A 17,531-nucleotide genomic window follows, 5' to 3' on the forward strand; every position below is an offset into this window, starting at 1 on the left:
CCCCGCCCCTGAGGCTTGCAGGAAATAGGGGCGGTCCCGGGGCTGGCGTGGCGGGAGGAGGAGCAGGTTTGCGGTGGAGGGTAGAGACCTGGGGGGCCTGGCTGCGGGGGAATGAAGCCTCCGCCTTCTCGGGCCGAATCCTTTAAATACGGGCTCAGGCCCGGGACTCTGGGTGCAGTGCGTGGCGGCCTGAGGGAGGGGCGTGCGGGGAGCGGAGGTCGGGCGGAGCAGGGCGAGCGTGCAGAAGCTGCTGCAGCGCGGCCCACAGCGAGGAGCTGTCCGAGCGGTCGGGACCGGAGCAGCCGCTGCGCTCGGTGCCTGGAAACGGGTGAGCTCCTTTCCCGGGCTGGCCCCGCCGCGGGGTCGGGAAGGTCCCGGGTGCCGGCGGCCGTGGAGGGGGCGGGGCGGGGCGGGGGAGTGCGCGCGGCTCCCAGTCCTGTCGCGCTCTGCGCTGGGTCCGCGGCGCCGGGTCTCACCACCCCGGTCTCCTCCTCTGGGCCCTGGGCGGGAATCGCCTTTTGGGTCGCTGCCCTGAGGATGGCCTAGCTCGGTCTTTTTATTCTATACTCCCGAGTCTTCCAGCCGCTCCTCTTTCTGCTTTTCCCCCACTTTCTGACTTGAAACAAATGAGATTTCCCCCAGGAAGCCGAACGTCCACCGAGGGAAGCGGTCCTCCGATTAGGGACCCCATTTTGGTCTCAGAGTCCTGGTCTTTTGTTTGTGGTTAGTCTGCTCACCTGGGGAGCTGCTGCTTTCCTCCGGTCACTGGCCTCCCTTCTTAAGAAACTAAAGAGAAAACAAAGCCAGAAAGCCCTTTTGGAGGGCGAAATCCTAAGACACTGCCATCGTGACAGTATGGGCTGTCCTGGAATCCATTGTTGGCCGCCACACCATAGAATTGCTTTACTTCAGCAGGGAAGGCCTACCTTGGGTGCTGACCGTGAAAGAGCATAGTTGTATATATAGGAAGATAACCGAGTAGGCTTGAAAATGCTGGTGTATTGAAAAGAGGGATTCACGGGTAGGGAGCTTTTCATGGATATACAGAGGCATAGCTGTCCACTGACTGCCCGCAAAGACACAGTGAGTCTTTGAGTTTCTTCAAATGCCCTGTGAAATGGAGAACAGTAGTCTGGTCTGTTTTTTCAGGGGGGTTCTGGAAATGAAAGCGCTTACTGTCTGCTGTGAGATGCGCTTGTTAGTACCCGCATCTAGTTAAGGTAAGCGGGAGACAACCCTGATTGAAAGGGTCTCATTTCTTCTCCCCTTACTATACTCCTTTTTTAAGCATAGAATCTGTAACTAATATGCATACTTCATCTTCCCTCTTATTATTTCCACAGCTTCATAGGAGGCCCTTTAGATGTAACATTAACACTGCCTTTCTCACTGATTAAATCTTTTTTCCCCGGTCAGGCGTCTGTTAGTATCTAGTTTTTGTAAAAAACTAAGGTGATGTGCTTGAGGTTGACGTATCCAACTACAACATCCATTGCTTTAGCCCCTGGGTGATTATGCAGAGTATAGGGAAGAGGGGTGGGGTGGGGACGGAGAGATTATATTTAGTTTAGATTGTAATAGGACCTTCATTATTTGTTAGCCACATCTTTTAGGTTGAAATCTTCATCTGAATTTATAAAACTTTAGATGAAGAGTAGTTTTGGAACAGCTTGGTTTGTTGAGATTTTCCCAAAATATGGAGGTTAAAAACTCATTTCAAACTGACACACTCAGTAAGCAAACATTCCCATTTCCCTGACAGCACAGTAGAGGGTCAGAAGGTACATAAAAGTAGAAATTCAATATGGAATCAGAAGACATCTGTGTTGAGCAAAGTATATTATTAATACTGTATCAAGCTCCATATAAAGACTGAAAGATTTTATTGAAACATCCAAGTAATGATTTATTGGGACTTGCACAGTTCTTCAGTAATTTTCCCATTATCATCTACAAGCCATACTTCATGTGAAATAGAACCACAGGGACACCCCAAAACACATGCAATTCTATAATATAGGCCCATCAGTGGTTTGCCCTGGCTGCTATATGTAAGGCAAGCTGAATACAGCCTGGCAAGCAAAGTGGATAAGAAGTAACTCTGGGAAGACATGACAAAGTTCTACATAAAAAAAGGATGATGGTGTTCTGGATAATTTCAGCAAAAATGCAATGATCAGCCGTCTGAGCTAAAGATTTTCAAATAACAGTCTTCTTCTCAAACAAGCCCTAATGGAGAGTTACTCATTCATTCAATTAGCATTTATTGAGAGCCTCCTGTTCTAAGTGCTGAGGGAAGAGCAGCAGATAAGAACTGTTTGCCTGGGAGCACTTTATTAAACTATGAACTCCTTTAACCCAAGAGTGGCATCATGTAAACATTCAGTCTATGTTTATATAAGAATGTTATAACCTCTTGGCTGTCGGATTAAATGGTAACCCCAACAGATCCTCTGGTCCAAAAATACTTTGAAATTCTACTTTTTAAGTATTCCAAATATATTGGTTGTAATTAGAGAGGCTGGCTAGCTGTTCAGTAAGGGTGTGATAGTTCTTTAGGTTCATCACAGTTCAGAACTTAATCATCAGCTTCGAAGATCTGGAAGGTAGAATTTTTTTTTTCCTCCTTGGACCCAGAGTTAATGAGGCTTTAGATGTTAGCTTATATGATTAAACTCATAAGAGACTAATGGTTTCACTAGAATGAAACTTTGATATTACAGTAGGGAAATTTTATTGCAGTTCCTGGAACACTTCTATCTCAAATCTGTGTCATCCTTTTCCAGTATTATGATTCCTGGGAATCTGAATTCATAGGGGAGAGTGGAATCAGAGCAAAGAATCTTCAGAGAACATGCCATCTAAGCATTGGGAAAACCTGTTCTTGCTCCACCTCTCTGAAACGAGAACACTTCTGACTTCCAGATTCTGTGTCAGTCTTCTCTAGACTCTGTTGAAATAAACACATCATTCTTTTTTTTTTTTTTTTTAAGATTTATTTATTTATTCATGATAGAGAGAGAGAGAGAGAGAGGCAGAGACACAGGCAGAGGGAGAAGCAGGCTCCATGCTAGGAGCCCGACACAGGACTCCGTCCCAGGACTCCAGGATCTTGCCCTGGGCCAAAGGCAGGCGCTAAACCGCTGAGCCACCCAGGGATCCCCTAAACACATCATTCTTGTCTTTAACTCCCTCTTCCCAAGCTACAGGCTGATCCTCCCCCCCCCCCCCATTGTTTTTTCCTTCAGTGGAGTTTATTAGATTTTAGCTACACAAATGTTGTTGATTGTTATGGTTACTTTTAATTATGTTGCCTTAAGTTATTGAATTGTAGCCTCCTGAACTGTCCTGGACATGCTTCCCTGAAAGGGGCATTTAAGACCCACTTTAAATTCATTTCTACTCTACAAGACAGTCATTACCTCTTACCACTTCTTAATACTGATATTTTTCTCCAACTAGGCTGATCTCCTCACTTTGGACTCATTTCTGTATATGAGTCCTTACTATTTTTTAAATCTGGAATGTTCTCCCCCACTTATCTTTTCTTTCTATACCCTCTTTATTCTTTAGGCCAGGTTGAAATTCTACATTTCCCTTGATGTAGATACCTTCTTATTTTTTTTTCCACCTCTGGACTTTAGTACTCATTTTGTCATTTAATTGGTTATACTGCCTTATATGTTACTTGGGTGTGACAAATTCCATTTCATCTTTTTCTTTTTTTTTTTTTTTTAAGATTTTATTTAGTGGGGCCACCTGGATGGCTTAGTCAGTTAAGCGTCTGCCTTTGGCTCAGGTCATGGTCCCAAGATCCTGGGATTGAATCCCATATGGGGCTCCCTGTTCAGCAGGGAGTCTGCTTCTCCCTGTTCTGTGTGTATGCTCTCTCTCTCTTTTTTTTTTTTTTAAAAAGACTATTTATTTATTTATTTATTTGAGAGAGGGAGAGAGAGAATCTCAAGCAGACAGACTATGCTGAGTATGGAGCCTAATGAGGGGCTTGATCTCAAGACTCTGAGATCATGCCCTGAGCCGAAATCAAGAGTCAGTTACCTAACTGACTGAGCCACCCAGACGCCCTTCCTTTTCATCTTTTAAGTCAGTTTAAGAGTCACCTTCGCAGAGAGTCCTTTAACTACCCTATCTAAAATAGTTCTTTCCCCATATTCAGTCTCTCCCTCTCCACCTACATATTTATTTCCTTTATACACAATGTATCACAGCTGCCATTATTTTGTTTTGTGCTCTCCCATGAGACTATAACTATATAAGAGTAGGAACTGTACCTGCTGTTCCCTATTGGATCCCTGTACCTGTCTGTTCCCTATTGGATCCCTGTACTTGTCTGTTCACTGTTGTATCCACGGTACATAGAACATTAGTGGCTGCAACATAGTTGAGTGTTTAATAAATATTTTTCAGCTGAATTTTTGCTTAAATAAATTGTTGAATTCTTGAGTGTCAGGGCCTATATCTAGGGCCATATTGTCTGCTGTGCCCACAGATAGACCCTTAAATTGGGAATATTAATTTTTCATGAAAGGGAACAAAGGACTAGGCCTGAAGCAAGCTGAAGCAATGTTTCTGAAACCCGATGCCAAGCCCCTTCTACTGTAGCCGTGGGGACAGTGGCAGCGAGTGCTAGAGATACATCTATGGTAAGCATGTTCTAGGCTCAGCTGTCCCACAGGTGGGAGCTTTTTTAGAACATTCCCCTGAGCTTTAACCTCGAGGCAATCCCAGTGCAGTCCTTTCCCCCTAGAAAGTTCTCTTTTTTCTTGTGTACAGGGCACTTGAGGCCTGGAAAGGAGTAAAAGGCAGAACTGAAGAGTAGAAGAAGGGTAAAGAAATGGAAGACGAATGGTTGCCAAAAGTAAATTTTGTTAGGATCAGTATTTTTGCTGGGGTTAATTTTGGAACCCAAGAAGTTTAATAGGAATATCATGTTTGTGCGGCTTCACAAGTGATAATAGGGTACTCTTAACCCATTTATTTAGATTTTTTTTTTTTCACTAGAAAAGAGGCCTTGTTTTTTATTTTTTTATTTTATTTTTTTTATAATAAATTTATTTTTTATTGGTGTTCAATTTACCAACATACAGAATAACACCCAGTGCTCATCCCGTCAAGTGCCCCCCTCAGTGCCCGTCACCCATTCACCCCCACCCCCCGCCCTCCTCCCCTTCCATCACCCCTAGTTCATTTCCCAGAGTTAGGAGTCTTTATGTTCTGTCTCCCTTTCTGATATTTCCTACACATTTCTTCTCCCTTCCCTTATATTCCCTTTCACTATTATTTATATTCCCCAAATGAATGAGAACATACAATGTTTGTCCCTCTCCGATTGACTTACTTCACTCAGCATAATACCCTCCAGTTCCATCCACATTGAAGCAAATGGTGGGTATTTGTCATTTCTAATGGCTGAGTAATATTCCATTGTATACATAAACCACATCTTCTTTATCCATTCATCTTTCAATGGACACCGAGGCTCCTTCCACAGTTTGGCTATTGTGGACATTGCTGCTATAAACATCGGGGTGCAGGTGTCTCCGTGTTTCATTGCATCTGAATCTTTGGGGTAAATCCCCAACAGTGCAATTGCTGGGTCATAGGGCAGATCTATTTTTAACTCTTTGAGGAACCTCCACACAGTTTTCCAGAGTGGCTGCACCAGTTCACATTCCCACCAACAGTGTAAGAGGGTTCCCTTTTCTCCGCATCCTCTCCAACATTTGTGGCTTCCTGCCTTGTTAATTTTCCCCATTCTCACTGGTGTGAGGTGGTATCTCATTGTGGTTTTGATTTGTATTTCCCTGATGGCAAGTGATGCAGAGCATTTTCTCATGTGCATGTTGGCCATGTCTATGTCTTTCTCTAGGGATCCCTGGGTGGCGCAGAGGTTTGGCGCCTGCCTTTGGCCCAGGGCGCGATCCTGGAGACCCGGGATCGAGTCCCACGTCAGGCTCCCGGTGCATGGAGCCTGCTTCTCCCTCTGCCTGTGTCTCTGCCTCTCTCTCTCTCTCTATCATAAATAAATAAAAATTAAAAAAAAAAAAGGCAGAGTGAATCATCAATCTTGCACTAGGTAAAAAAATATATATATATGTCTTTCTCTATGAGATTTTTGTTCATGTCTTTTGCCCATTTCGTGATTGGATTGTTTGTTTCTTTGGTGTTGAGTTTAATAAGTTCTTTATAGATCTTGGAAACTAGCCCTTTATCTGATAAGTCATTTGCAAATATCTTCTCCCATTCTGTAGGTTGTCTTCGAGTTTTGTTGACTGTATCCTTTGCTTCTTATCTTGATGAAGTCCCAGTAGTTCATTTTTGCTTTTGTTTCTTTTGCCTTTGTGGATGTATCTTGCAAGAAGTTACTGTGGCTGAGTTCAAAAAGGGTGTTGCCTGTGTTCTCCTCTAGGATTTTAATGGAATCTTGTCTCACATTTAGATCTTTCATCCATTTTGAGTTTATCTTTGTGTATGGTGAAAGGGAGTGGTCTAGTTTCATTCTTCTGTATGTGGATGTCCAATTTTCCCAGCACCATTTATCGAAGAGACTGTCTTCCGATGGATAGTCTTTCCTCCTTTATCGAATATTAGTTGACCATAAAGTTCAGGGTCCACTTCTGGGTTCTCTATTCTGTTCCATTGATCTATGTGTCTGTTTTTGTGCCAGTACCACACTGTCTTGATGACCACAGCTTTGTAGTACAACCTGAATTCTGGACTATTAAAGAGAGGATCTACCAGGGGCCCCTGGCTTACTCAGCCAGTAGAGCATGGTCTCAGGGTCATGAGTTCAAGCCCCACATTGGGCTTGAAGCCTACTTAAAAAAAAAAAAAAAAAAGAATAAAGAGAATCTACCAGATTTAGCATGGTTTTAATATTTTAATAATTACACAATGGAATACAGTGTAACTGCTTCTAAAAAAGAGACGGAGTTTTACCAGAAACAGAAAAATATAAAAATAAAAAATAGAAGGGAGTGGAATAGGTCTTAAGAATACATTAAATAGGGGATTCCTGGGTGGCTCAGTGGTTTAACGCCTGCCTTTGGCCCAGGGCACGATCCTGGAGTCCTGGGATTGAGTCCCGCGATGAGCTCCCTGCATGGAGCCTGCTTCTCCCTCTGCCTGTGTCTCTGCCTCTATCTATGTGTGTCTCTCATGAATAAATAAATAAAATCTTAAAAAAAACCACAAAAAAATAGATTTTAAAAATTTCTTTGTATGTGTATCACTAAGAATATTGCTTTCTTTTGTAGAATCAATAGATTCCAAATTTTGCTTATATTTTTACCAAATTTCTGGGTTTTTTTTAAGTTTTTTAAAGGTCATTAGAGATTAGACTCTGAGTTGATATCTATGAAACATGACCACTGAAGATTGATTTATAAGTCAGATGGTTGTTTCCTCATACCAAGATACGTTGTTTCCTCAAGACCAAGATACTTGTATGGGTTGTTCAGCTCATTCTTTTCCAGTAGGGAAGTCTACCCAGAAAATCAGTAATTAGAACATTGTTTGGTTTAATACAGATTCAGACTTTAAGGGAATTGGATCATCTGAATTATGTGGCTTGTGTATCTTTTTTTCACAATAGGGTTGTGCTTGCCAGGCATTGTAATGAGATTAGCCTTCTGTAGTATCTTCTTTGATCCATGCAGGAATATATTAGCAAATTCTTAAACTCTCTGTTAACCAATTTCCTTCTCTTGGGAATCCATGAATGGATTAGATTAGAGGATATCTGAGGTCTTCGCAAGGACTAAAATTCTAAGAGTCTGATCAGTTTGATAGTTTTTGTTCTCATTATAATGAATAAACTGATATTCTTATATATAAATCAGTACCTTGTCATTTTGATTAGTGTGAATCAGTTCACCTAAATGGCTTTTGAAAACCCATCAAAATCTGTGTAACAGCTTTGTTAACTACAGAAATTACTTTCCTTTAACCATCTCATAGTTTCTGATTAAAGTTGAAATGGAGTTTAAGATCATTGTCAAGTACCTAAAAATAAACTACTGAAGCCAAATTGTATAGGGAATATAATCACAGAGGTCAATTCTGGACTTTCAAACTAATCTTATTACCTATCATGTGTTTTAATATCTGTCACGTTAATCTAAACCTGCCATAGGCTGACCTTTGTACACCGACATTTATTTAAGCAAGAATTGCCCTGGTGTAGTCACCCTTGCATTTTTCCTCAGCAATCAAAGTTACCCGAGTGGCCTTAGAGACCCAAGTAAGCTTTTATTTTCTTCCTTGAATTTTTGAATATTCGATCATTATAATCTTTGTGGCATTTCTTCAGTAATAACAGTTACTTTTTTCCCCATGTTTTATGCTAATGCAAACTAGAACAGACATTCCAATTGGAATGTTATATATTTTCGCACTTTTAATAATTCTTAATAGTGTGAATGCAGGAAATCTTTCCAGATATCTGTCACCTTGACAGTTTTTATGAAGTGTGATAAATGTGCAATGTGATTTCTTTAAATTTTCTATTTTCAATAGTAGAACAGTCTTACTGCTTTTCTTCTAGTTTAATCATGTTTGAAATTAAGAAGATCTGTTGCATTGGTGCGGGCTATGTTGGAGGACCTACATGTAGTGTCATCGCTCATATGTGCCCTGAAATCAGGGTAACAGTTGTTGACGTCAATGAATCTAGAATTAATGCATGGAACTCTCCTACACTTCCTATTTATGAGGTAAACTATTTTAAACAACTCTTTGTTCTTACGTTCTTTGTTTTCTTATTTTATTAAATAAATTACTATTAATGTAAAAATCTATGACTGCAACTGGAAAGAAATTAAATGAGAAATCTAGATACACAATGTTATGGACATTACAACTATAATTATGTCAGATATGCCCAGGGAAAATGACTGGGAAGAAATATATTAGAATATTAATAATGGTTACATTAGTGCAGTGAGAATATGGGTATTTTTTTTCTTTTCTCTATTTTCTCATGTTAATTAATTTTCTAATTTTGTTAATGTGGTTACCATATTGTAATAGTAAAATTTTAGAATTTTAAGAAAATAATAAAACTTGATGTTTTTAATATTAATTCATATAAGTCCATTATATTTGGGGGTTATTGTACTGTACTCATATCAGGTAAGCCATGAGTGGATAAATGATGTCTTTTATATCTAGTGGTTGGTATTGCAAATTTGTTTAATTAGAATTTCAAAATTTCTGTGAATTAAGATATTGTATAGTTAGGAAAATATGCTTCAACTATTTTATTAAGCTATGTGGATCCCATTTTTAAAAAATTCATTGTAAAATGAGTTCATGATATTATGCTTTTGAAACCCAGCAGAGAAGCATTTGAAAATTTGATGGTAACAATTTTTTCCAGCATTAATATATTCTTTTTTTTTCCTTCAGGAAAGCTTTGTTATTTGTAAGACTGTTATCAACCATACTCTGTCTGTCTTTATATATAATATTTATTAATTTATTTTAGAGAAAGAGCATGAGCAAAGAGAGGGACAGAGGGATAGGGAGAGAAACTGAAGCCGATTCCCCACTGAGTGGGGACCCTGACTTGGGGCTCCTGTCTCATGACCCTGAGATTATGAGCTGAGCGGAAATCAAGAGTCAGTTGCTTAACCATAGTCTTTAAATGTGTTAGTCCTTTGGAAGGGAAGTCTCAACCCTATCAATATTTTGATAGGCATATAAAATATAGAAATCCATGAAAAAGCACCCATAGAGTAGTAGCTATCCAACATCATGGATTTATTCCTATCTGAATCAGACTTGGAATAAAAGTAAATAAATAAATAACCTCTGTGTGTGTGGTACCTTCTCTTTGTACTTTACCCTCTCTTTTTCTACCAGACAAACTACCTATAATAGTTCTCTAAAGATTTTTATTTATTTGAGAGAAAGAGAGAGAGAGAGAGATGGGAGAAGCAGATTCTACACTCATTGTAGAGTCCAACACAGGCCCAATTCCATGACTCTGATACCATGACGTCATCCTAGCCAAAACCAAGAGTCTGTTGCTTCACTGACAGAACTACCTAGGCACCCTCCCCCTCTCTCCCCCATAATAGTTCTTTAAATTACTTTAGTGCTATAGCATTTCCTTTCCTGTTATTACCAATAGATTTGGTTTTGGAGGAATTTTTAAAAACATTTTGGAGGGGGCTGCCCCGGTGTCGCTGCGGTTTGGCGCCGCCTGCAGCCCGGGGCGTGATCTTGGAGACCGGGGATCGAGTCCCACATCGGGCTCCCTGCATGGAGCCTGCTTCTCCCTCTGCCTGTGTCTCTGCCTCTCTCTCTCTCTCTCTCTCTCTCTCTCTCTCTTTCTCTCTGTCTCTCATGAATAAATAAATAAAACCTTAAAAAAAAATCCCATGGCACTGCTACTTTAAAATTCTAGAAGAAATCATCTTAGCAAGTAAATGATTTTCCTTTTAGCAGGTAAATGATTTAGGCTTTTAATTTTCATGTGTCTTTCTAAGATATCAGTTGTTAAAACATGCCTTATAAATTAAAGAATTTATAAGTCAGAAAATAATTTCTACAACGTTGCATTAAAAAAAAGCAACAACTTAGGTAATGAATTGTGTGACCCATTCAATTTTCAGAGTTAGGCTTTTGTTCCATTTTTACTTCTTAATTTTATGTTGTAAAATGAATTATTCCTCTACATTGTCTTGGCCATCTTGGAGATGTAAAATGTTAGGTGAAACATCAAATGAGAAGAACTATAAAAGAAAAATGACAGTTTTTTTTTTTTAAAGATTTTATTTATTTATTCATGAGAGACACATGGAGAGAGAGGGAGCCAGAGACACAACAGGCAGAGGGAGAAGCAGGCTCCATGCAGGGACCCTGATGTGGGACTTGATCCCGGGACTTGATCCCGGGACTTGAGGATCACACCCTGGGCCAAAGGCCAGCACTAAACTGCTGAGCTACCCAGGGATCCCCAAAAATGACAGGTTTAACTGGAATTCACATTGCTCTCTGAATTGCTTTATTGAGTAGCATATACATGTTGTTACTACTTGTAACTTTATACATACCTACCTTGGACAAGGCAAAAGAATATTTTTATGTCTAGCTTGGATACCTTTGCAATCAACTTTTTTTTGTAAATCTGTATCCTATAATGCATTTAAAAATATACAACTAAGTAAGTATTTGTTCTCAAGGATAATTATAAAAATCAATGACATTGATTTTTCATTGTAAATACCATGTTTTCAGGTCAGGAAGTCCCTACTAGTGACTAATTTTAACTTGTGGTCACTGGTAGGGAAATTCTATAATATGTCATTATAGTATTTAATATGTTCTTTGTGTACACAGCCTCTTCCATCTGCTTTGAGACTAACTAGACTAATTAGAAAAATATTTAGAAAGAAAATGACAGGACTTGATTGTTGATTATATAAGAAGGGTGAAGGAGAAGAAGGAGTCTAGAAAGATATCCAGGTTTCCAGTTTGGATGATGGGTGCATGATTGTGCCATTAATTTAGATTAAGGATGCAGGATGTTGTGGAGGGTAGTGGGAAATGAAATTTCAAGTTCTGTTTGGTCCTATTTAGTTATAAAGGCTTTGGGACATCCAAATAGAGATGTTCAGGAGGCAGTTGGATATATCAAAAGTGTAAGTAAATAATGCATGGCTTGAGATGTAAAGTTAGGATAATACAGGTAGTAGTTGAAATCAGAGTAAATGAGCTCTCCCAAGAAGAGTCTGTAGAGAGAGCGGAGCATGAGTCAAGGACAGAACCCAGAAAAACTCTTAATGTTTGATGATAGGAGAAGGGAATGCCATAGAAAAGCAACAAAAAGTAGTTCATCAAAGGTGAACCAAAACCCAGAAGAGTTTTAGTAGTACAAGCCCCATAAAGATGTACAGTTGGGGATCCCTGGGTGGCGCAGCGGTTTAGCGCCTGCCTTTGGCCCAAGGCGCGATCCTGGAGACCTGGGATCGAATTCCAAGTCGGGCTCCCGGTGCATGGAGCCTGCTTCTCCCTCTGCCTATGTCTCTGCCTCTCTCTCTCTCTCTCTCTCTCTGACTATCATAAAAAAAAAAAAAAAAAAAAGATGTACAGTTGACCCTTGACAATGTAGGGGCTAGGGGCACCCACCTTATGTTATATACTGTATTCTTACAATAAAGTAAGCTAGAGAAAAGAAAGTGTTATTAAGAAAATTATAATAGGGGGGATCCCTGGGTGGCGCAGTGGTTTAGCGCCTGCCTTTGGCCCAGGGCGCGATCCTGGAGACCCGGGATCGAATCCCACGTCGGGCTCCCGGTGCATGGAGCCTGCTTCTCCCTCTGCCTGTGTCTCTGCCTCTCTCTCTCTGTGTGTGACTATCATAAATAAATAAAAATTAAAAAGAAAAGAAAATTATAATAGGGATGCCAGGGTGGCTCAGTGGTTGAGCCTTTGGCTCAGGTCATGATCCCGGGGTCCTGGGATTGAGTCCCACAACAGGCTCCTTACAGGGAGGCTGTTTCTCCCTCTGCCTGTGTCTCTGCTTCTCTTTCTGTGTCTCTCATGAATAAATAAATAAAATACTTTAAAAAGAAAACAGTATGATAAGAGAAAATAGATTTACAGTACTGTACTGTATTGAGAAAAATTCACATATAAGCAGGCCTGTACAATTCAAATCTATGTTGTCAAAGGTCAACTGTATATGTTTTGTTTATGAGTAACTCAGTGACTAGCACATAATAAGTACTCTGTAAACATTTGCTGAATGAATGAATGAGCTCTCCATTATGCCAGATACAGAAGAAATCAAGACTGGGACGTATTCATCAAATTTGGTGTTATGGGGGTCATTGTAACTATTGCAAGAACAATTACATTTGCATCACTTGTATCTTTTAAGACCATAATTTTAAAAATTTCTCTTTTTAGCTGTTTTTCTCTTCAGTTTATTTGTTGAAGAAACCAGGTTGTTTATCCTACAGAAATTCTCAGTCTCAGGGGCAGTGGGGGTGGCTCAGTGGTTTAGCACCGCCTTCGGTCCAGAGCGTAATCCTGGAGACCTGGGATCAAGTCCCACATCGGGCTCCCTGCATGGAGCCTGCTTCTCCCTCTGCCTGTGTCTCTGCCTCTCTCTCTGTGTGTGTCTCTCGTGAATAAATAAATAAAATCTTAAAAAAAAAAATACTCAGTCTGGATTTTGCTGATTGGACTGATCTAAGCAGATTTAGATCTGATTTTTTTTCTCCTTTCCTTTCCTTTCCTTTCCTTTCCCTTTCCCTTTCCCTTTCCCTTTCCCTTTCCCTTTCCCTTTCCTTTTCCTTTTCCTTTTCCTTTTCTTTCCTTTCTTTTTTTTCCCTTTTTTTCCCCTTTCTTTTCCTTTCCTTTCCTTCTTTCAGACAAGAATACTTGTTAGGTGGTTTTGTACAGCTCAATATTCTTAACGTAACTATATTTCCTATTAAACTGTGTGGGGAAAGTAATAAAATTCTCAGTGAAAGTGTGTCTTACATTAGGACTTAGAAAAAATATACGTCTATGTAGGCACAGAGTAAATGTTGACTGACAACCAGTTGTATGACTTGAATTCTTGGGGGTAAGAACCTGCATTCATAATGATGATGCAAAATCAAATGTCTGCTTGAAATCACAGAAGACCTTGAATTTTCAGATAATTGTGTTGATACTCAGATAATGGTTAACTCTTATAAAACAATCAGGCACATGGTAAACAATGACACATTGAAATGAGCCTGTGCTACTACTGAGGCAAGGCCAACTTTGCTGTGTTTAGCATTGTTACATAATGTACACTTTTGGCCTTTGCTGTGTGATCTTAGATATCTCTACAAAGGTGTTGTTTGAGGGCAAGTCTAGACCTTTAAATTAAAATATAACTATCTCCCTCTGCCTGTATCTCTGCCCCTCTCTCTCTCTGTGTCTCTCATGAGTATGAATGAATGAATGAATGAATGAATAAATAAATAAATAAATAAATAAATAAATAAATAAATAAATAAAATAAAATAAATAAAAACAACCACGTAAAATGCTATTCTTTTAGGTCGTCTCCTGTGACTGGTAAACTGTAACCACGACTCTTTCTTTTTAGCCTGGACTGAAAGAAGTGGTTGAATCCTGCCGAGGAAAGAATCTGTTTTTTTCTACCAATATTGACGATGCCATTAAAGAAGCTGATCTTGTATTTATTTCTGTAAGTATTTTCTTTCGCTGTGTGAGTTCTAATACATTCTTGTCTACACAGGAGTTTCATTGTATTTTAATAGTCATCCGTGGGTATCAAGACTTGTCCAGTGGAATCTTGGTTGTCACTTTGCCCAGCACTTGACCATACCCCGTAGTCATCTGGTCAAACGTGTCACTTCCAGTCACTGAGCAAAAGAATTTGGAGAAAATTCAGTCTGGGACCTAAAATTAGGAGGTGCTGACAACGTGTGAGACCAGTGTGGTGATAGTATATGTATTTCATCATTTCTTGTTTCAACCACTGCTTGGGGACGTCCAGGTGGCTCGGCAGTTTAGCGCCGCCTTAGCCCAGGGCCTGATCCTGGAGACCTGGGATCAAGTCCCATGTCAGGCTCCTTGCATGGAGCCTGCATTTCCTCCCTCTGCCTGTGTCTCTGCCTCTCTCTCTCTCTCTCTCTCTCTGTCTCATGAATAAATAAAATCTTAAAAAAAAAAAAAAAAAGATTTCAACCATTGCTTGGTAGAGGTGAGATAAAGAGAATCGGGTAAAATGTGTGTGCAAACTTATGGGTATCTCCTATCTAGATGAATTACGTTCTAGAAGTCATTTTATTTCTTATTTAAAAACTTTTTTAAGATTTTAATTTTACACCCAACATGAGGCTCAAAGTTGACATGAGGTCAAGAGTCTCATGCTCCGCTGAGTCAGCCAGCTCCCCCACCAGAAATCATTTTAAATGAACTCTTTGCAACTTGGCTTGTATTGGTTAGGTGACAGGCTAGTCACAGGCACCTTTGACTCATAATATGGCTAACCTGTTGTACCTTTGTAATGAAAAAATAGAGCCAATGCTTGGGAGTAACTCTGGTAATCTAATATTTGAACCAAGATATTTTTCTTCTTACTGTCCTCGTAGCCATTTGCTCAAATATTCTGTATGTGATGGGATATATACTCTTATGACTGAGTTACACGATTCAAGACCTTTAGAGCCTTGAAGAATAAAGGGAAAGCCAGTGGTCTGGGCTTTGACTGAGTCCCATGAACTAAAGGAAAGAAACATCATAGGGTCCCCAGAGGGTAGATGTTGTTGAATTGATTATGCATTTTGTTGATTATAAGTTGTTGAATTAGGGATTATTTTCGGACTGATAAGACAAAAGCAGTACTATAGAGGTATGTTAACTCCAGAAGAAAGTGGTAATGAAGCCAGTGGTGAAAGTGTTATGAGTTTAGTCTCTCATTTAGCATTCTTAATTACTTCAGACAAACTGGTGCAGCTTCTGTGACTTGCCAACCCATCCTCTACTTAAGCTTAGAGAAGGTTAAGGTACAAGACATAGAAAATGAGAAAAGACTTTGGAATAACTAGGTACTTGGAGAAAATCAAGAAATTATCTAAGTCCAACTTTTGGATAACCGGAGCTCAGATGTGAATAGGGGGATTTTCTATTAAAAAAAATTTTTTTTAAGAGAATCTATTCTCAGGCAGTAGAGTCCACTTTAGGGTGGTCTGGCCAGACAGTTAATTTTATAGTTGCCTCTGTGCAGATCTAGCTGGAGCCACTGTGAGTCTTTCCAAGCTACTGTGTATAAATGTTATGGTAACTTATTACTGTATAACTTGCATCTACTTCCCATTATTCTCTTGACTAGCTTTTTATTTATTTTTTTTTAAGATTTTATTTTTTTTAGATAGTCACACAGAGAGAGAGAGAGAGAGAGAGAGAGAGGCAGAGACACAGGCAGAGAGAGAAGCAGGCTCCATGCACCGGGAGCCTGACGTGGGATTCGATCCCGGGTCTCCAGGATCGCGCCCTGGGCCAAAGGCAGGCGCTAAACCGCTGCGCCACCCAGGGATCCCCTGACTAGCTTTTTAAAATGTATTTGTCATACACTTTTCCTTATGGAAAATATCAAATTCATATAAAAGATGAAGATGATACTATAATGAACCCCTGTTTACACATTCTCTATGGTCAGCAGTAACCATGGCTGATCTTGTTTCTTTACTGCTTCTCTCCCTTTCCTCCTACCCCCAGCTATTTTCAGGCAAACTGCAGGTAGGAAGAGTTTTATGTGGATCAATTTTCAATTGTGATACTCAGAGCACTTTATAGGGGAAGCTCTCTGATCCAGCCTCATCTTTAGCATGTTCCACCTATCCTGTTAGCCATCTTGGCCCTTCTGAACTTGGGTACTTCCATGTCTAAGGCTTTTCCTAACTTTTCCAAGCAGATAAACAACTTTTGTTCTCCTGATTTTCACGTCTCAACACAGTCTTTGAGTTTTGGTTTATTTTGGCTTCCTTCCTTTATTTAGTCCCTATTAGGTTATAAGTTTGTCAAGAAATGAGAATTAGTATCACTAATTACTGGTTCAGAAACTATTCCTGTAAGGGGCACCTGGCTGACTCAGTTGGTAGAGCACACAACTAAATCTCAGGGCCCTGAGTTCAAGCCCCACGTTGGGCATGGAGCCTAGTTAAAACACACGCACACACACACACTATACCTATATAGAATTTTAGGCTTTCTGGAGTGCTTTGATTTTTACCAAAGCATTATAAAACCCAGATTAGATTTTATTTTTTTGAAATATTTTTATTTATTTTAGTTTTTAAAGAGAGAGAGAGAGTGACTGAGCAAGTAGAGAGGGACAAAGAGAGAGGGGGAGAGAGAATCTTTTTTTTTTTTTTTTTTTTTTTGAGAGAGAGAGAATCTTAAACAGACTCCATACTCAGTGCAGAGTCCAACATGGGGCTTGATCTCACAACCCTGAGATCATGACATGAGACCAAACCAAGAGTCAGTTGTTTAATGGACTGAGCCACCCAGGCACCCCTCCAGATGAGATTTTAGAGAGCATACAAACCTCATTTTCCAATGAGGTGGTTGGAGCAAAGGCAGCTCACTGGACTCATGATTTATTTTTCTTTCTATTTGATAGTCTTCGTCTGCATAGTATGGTGAGTCCTGAAGATGCTAGATAATGTCTAGCCTTTAATGAGCTGAGAAAGCATTTGTGAATGATACTGCAAACATTTTTGAAAAGGTATTGATATATAGGTCTATTTAAAAAGGAGGATAGAAAAGGAATTTAAAATTTGGTTTTAAAGACCAGGAGGGGATCCCTGGGTAGCTCAGCGGTTTAGCACCTCCCTTTGGCCCAGGGCGTGATCCTGGAGTCCCAGGATCGAGTCCCACGTCGGGCTCCCTGCATGGAGCCTGCTTCTCCCTCTGCCTGTGTCTCTGCCTCTCTCTGTGTGTGTCTCTCATGAATAAATAAATAAATAAAACCTTAAAAAAAAAAAAAAAGA

General features: G+C 40.0%; 1 protein-coding gene across 1 annotated transcript in view; it reads left to right on the top strand.

Moving 5' to 3' along the window:
* The first annotated feature begins 52 nt into the window (after positions 1-52).
* The window catches only part of UGDH (UDP-glucose 6-dehydrogenase), a 29,001-nt gene continuing 11,522 nt past the window's right edge, over positions 53-17,531 (top strand). Inside the window, exons 1-3 of the mRNA XM_025437019.3 lie at positions 53-328; positions 8,564-8,732; positions 14,117-14,218. Of these exons, the coding sequence (XP_025292804.1) occupies positions 8,571-8,732; positions 14,117-14,218 (264 nt within the window). The 5' untranslated portion in view covers positions 53-328; positions 8,564-8,570. The remainder of the gene's footprint in view (positions 329-8,563; positions 8,733-14,116; positions 14,219-17,531) is intronic.

Source organism: Canis lupus, chromosome 3 (genome assembly GCF_003254725.2).
Source record: "Canis lupus dingo isolate Sandy chromosome 3, ASM325472v2, whole genome shotgun sequence".
NCBI classification, from domain to species: domain Eukaryota; kingdom Metazoa; phylum Chordata; class Mammalia; order Carnivora; family Canidae; genus Canis; species Canis lupus.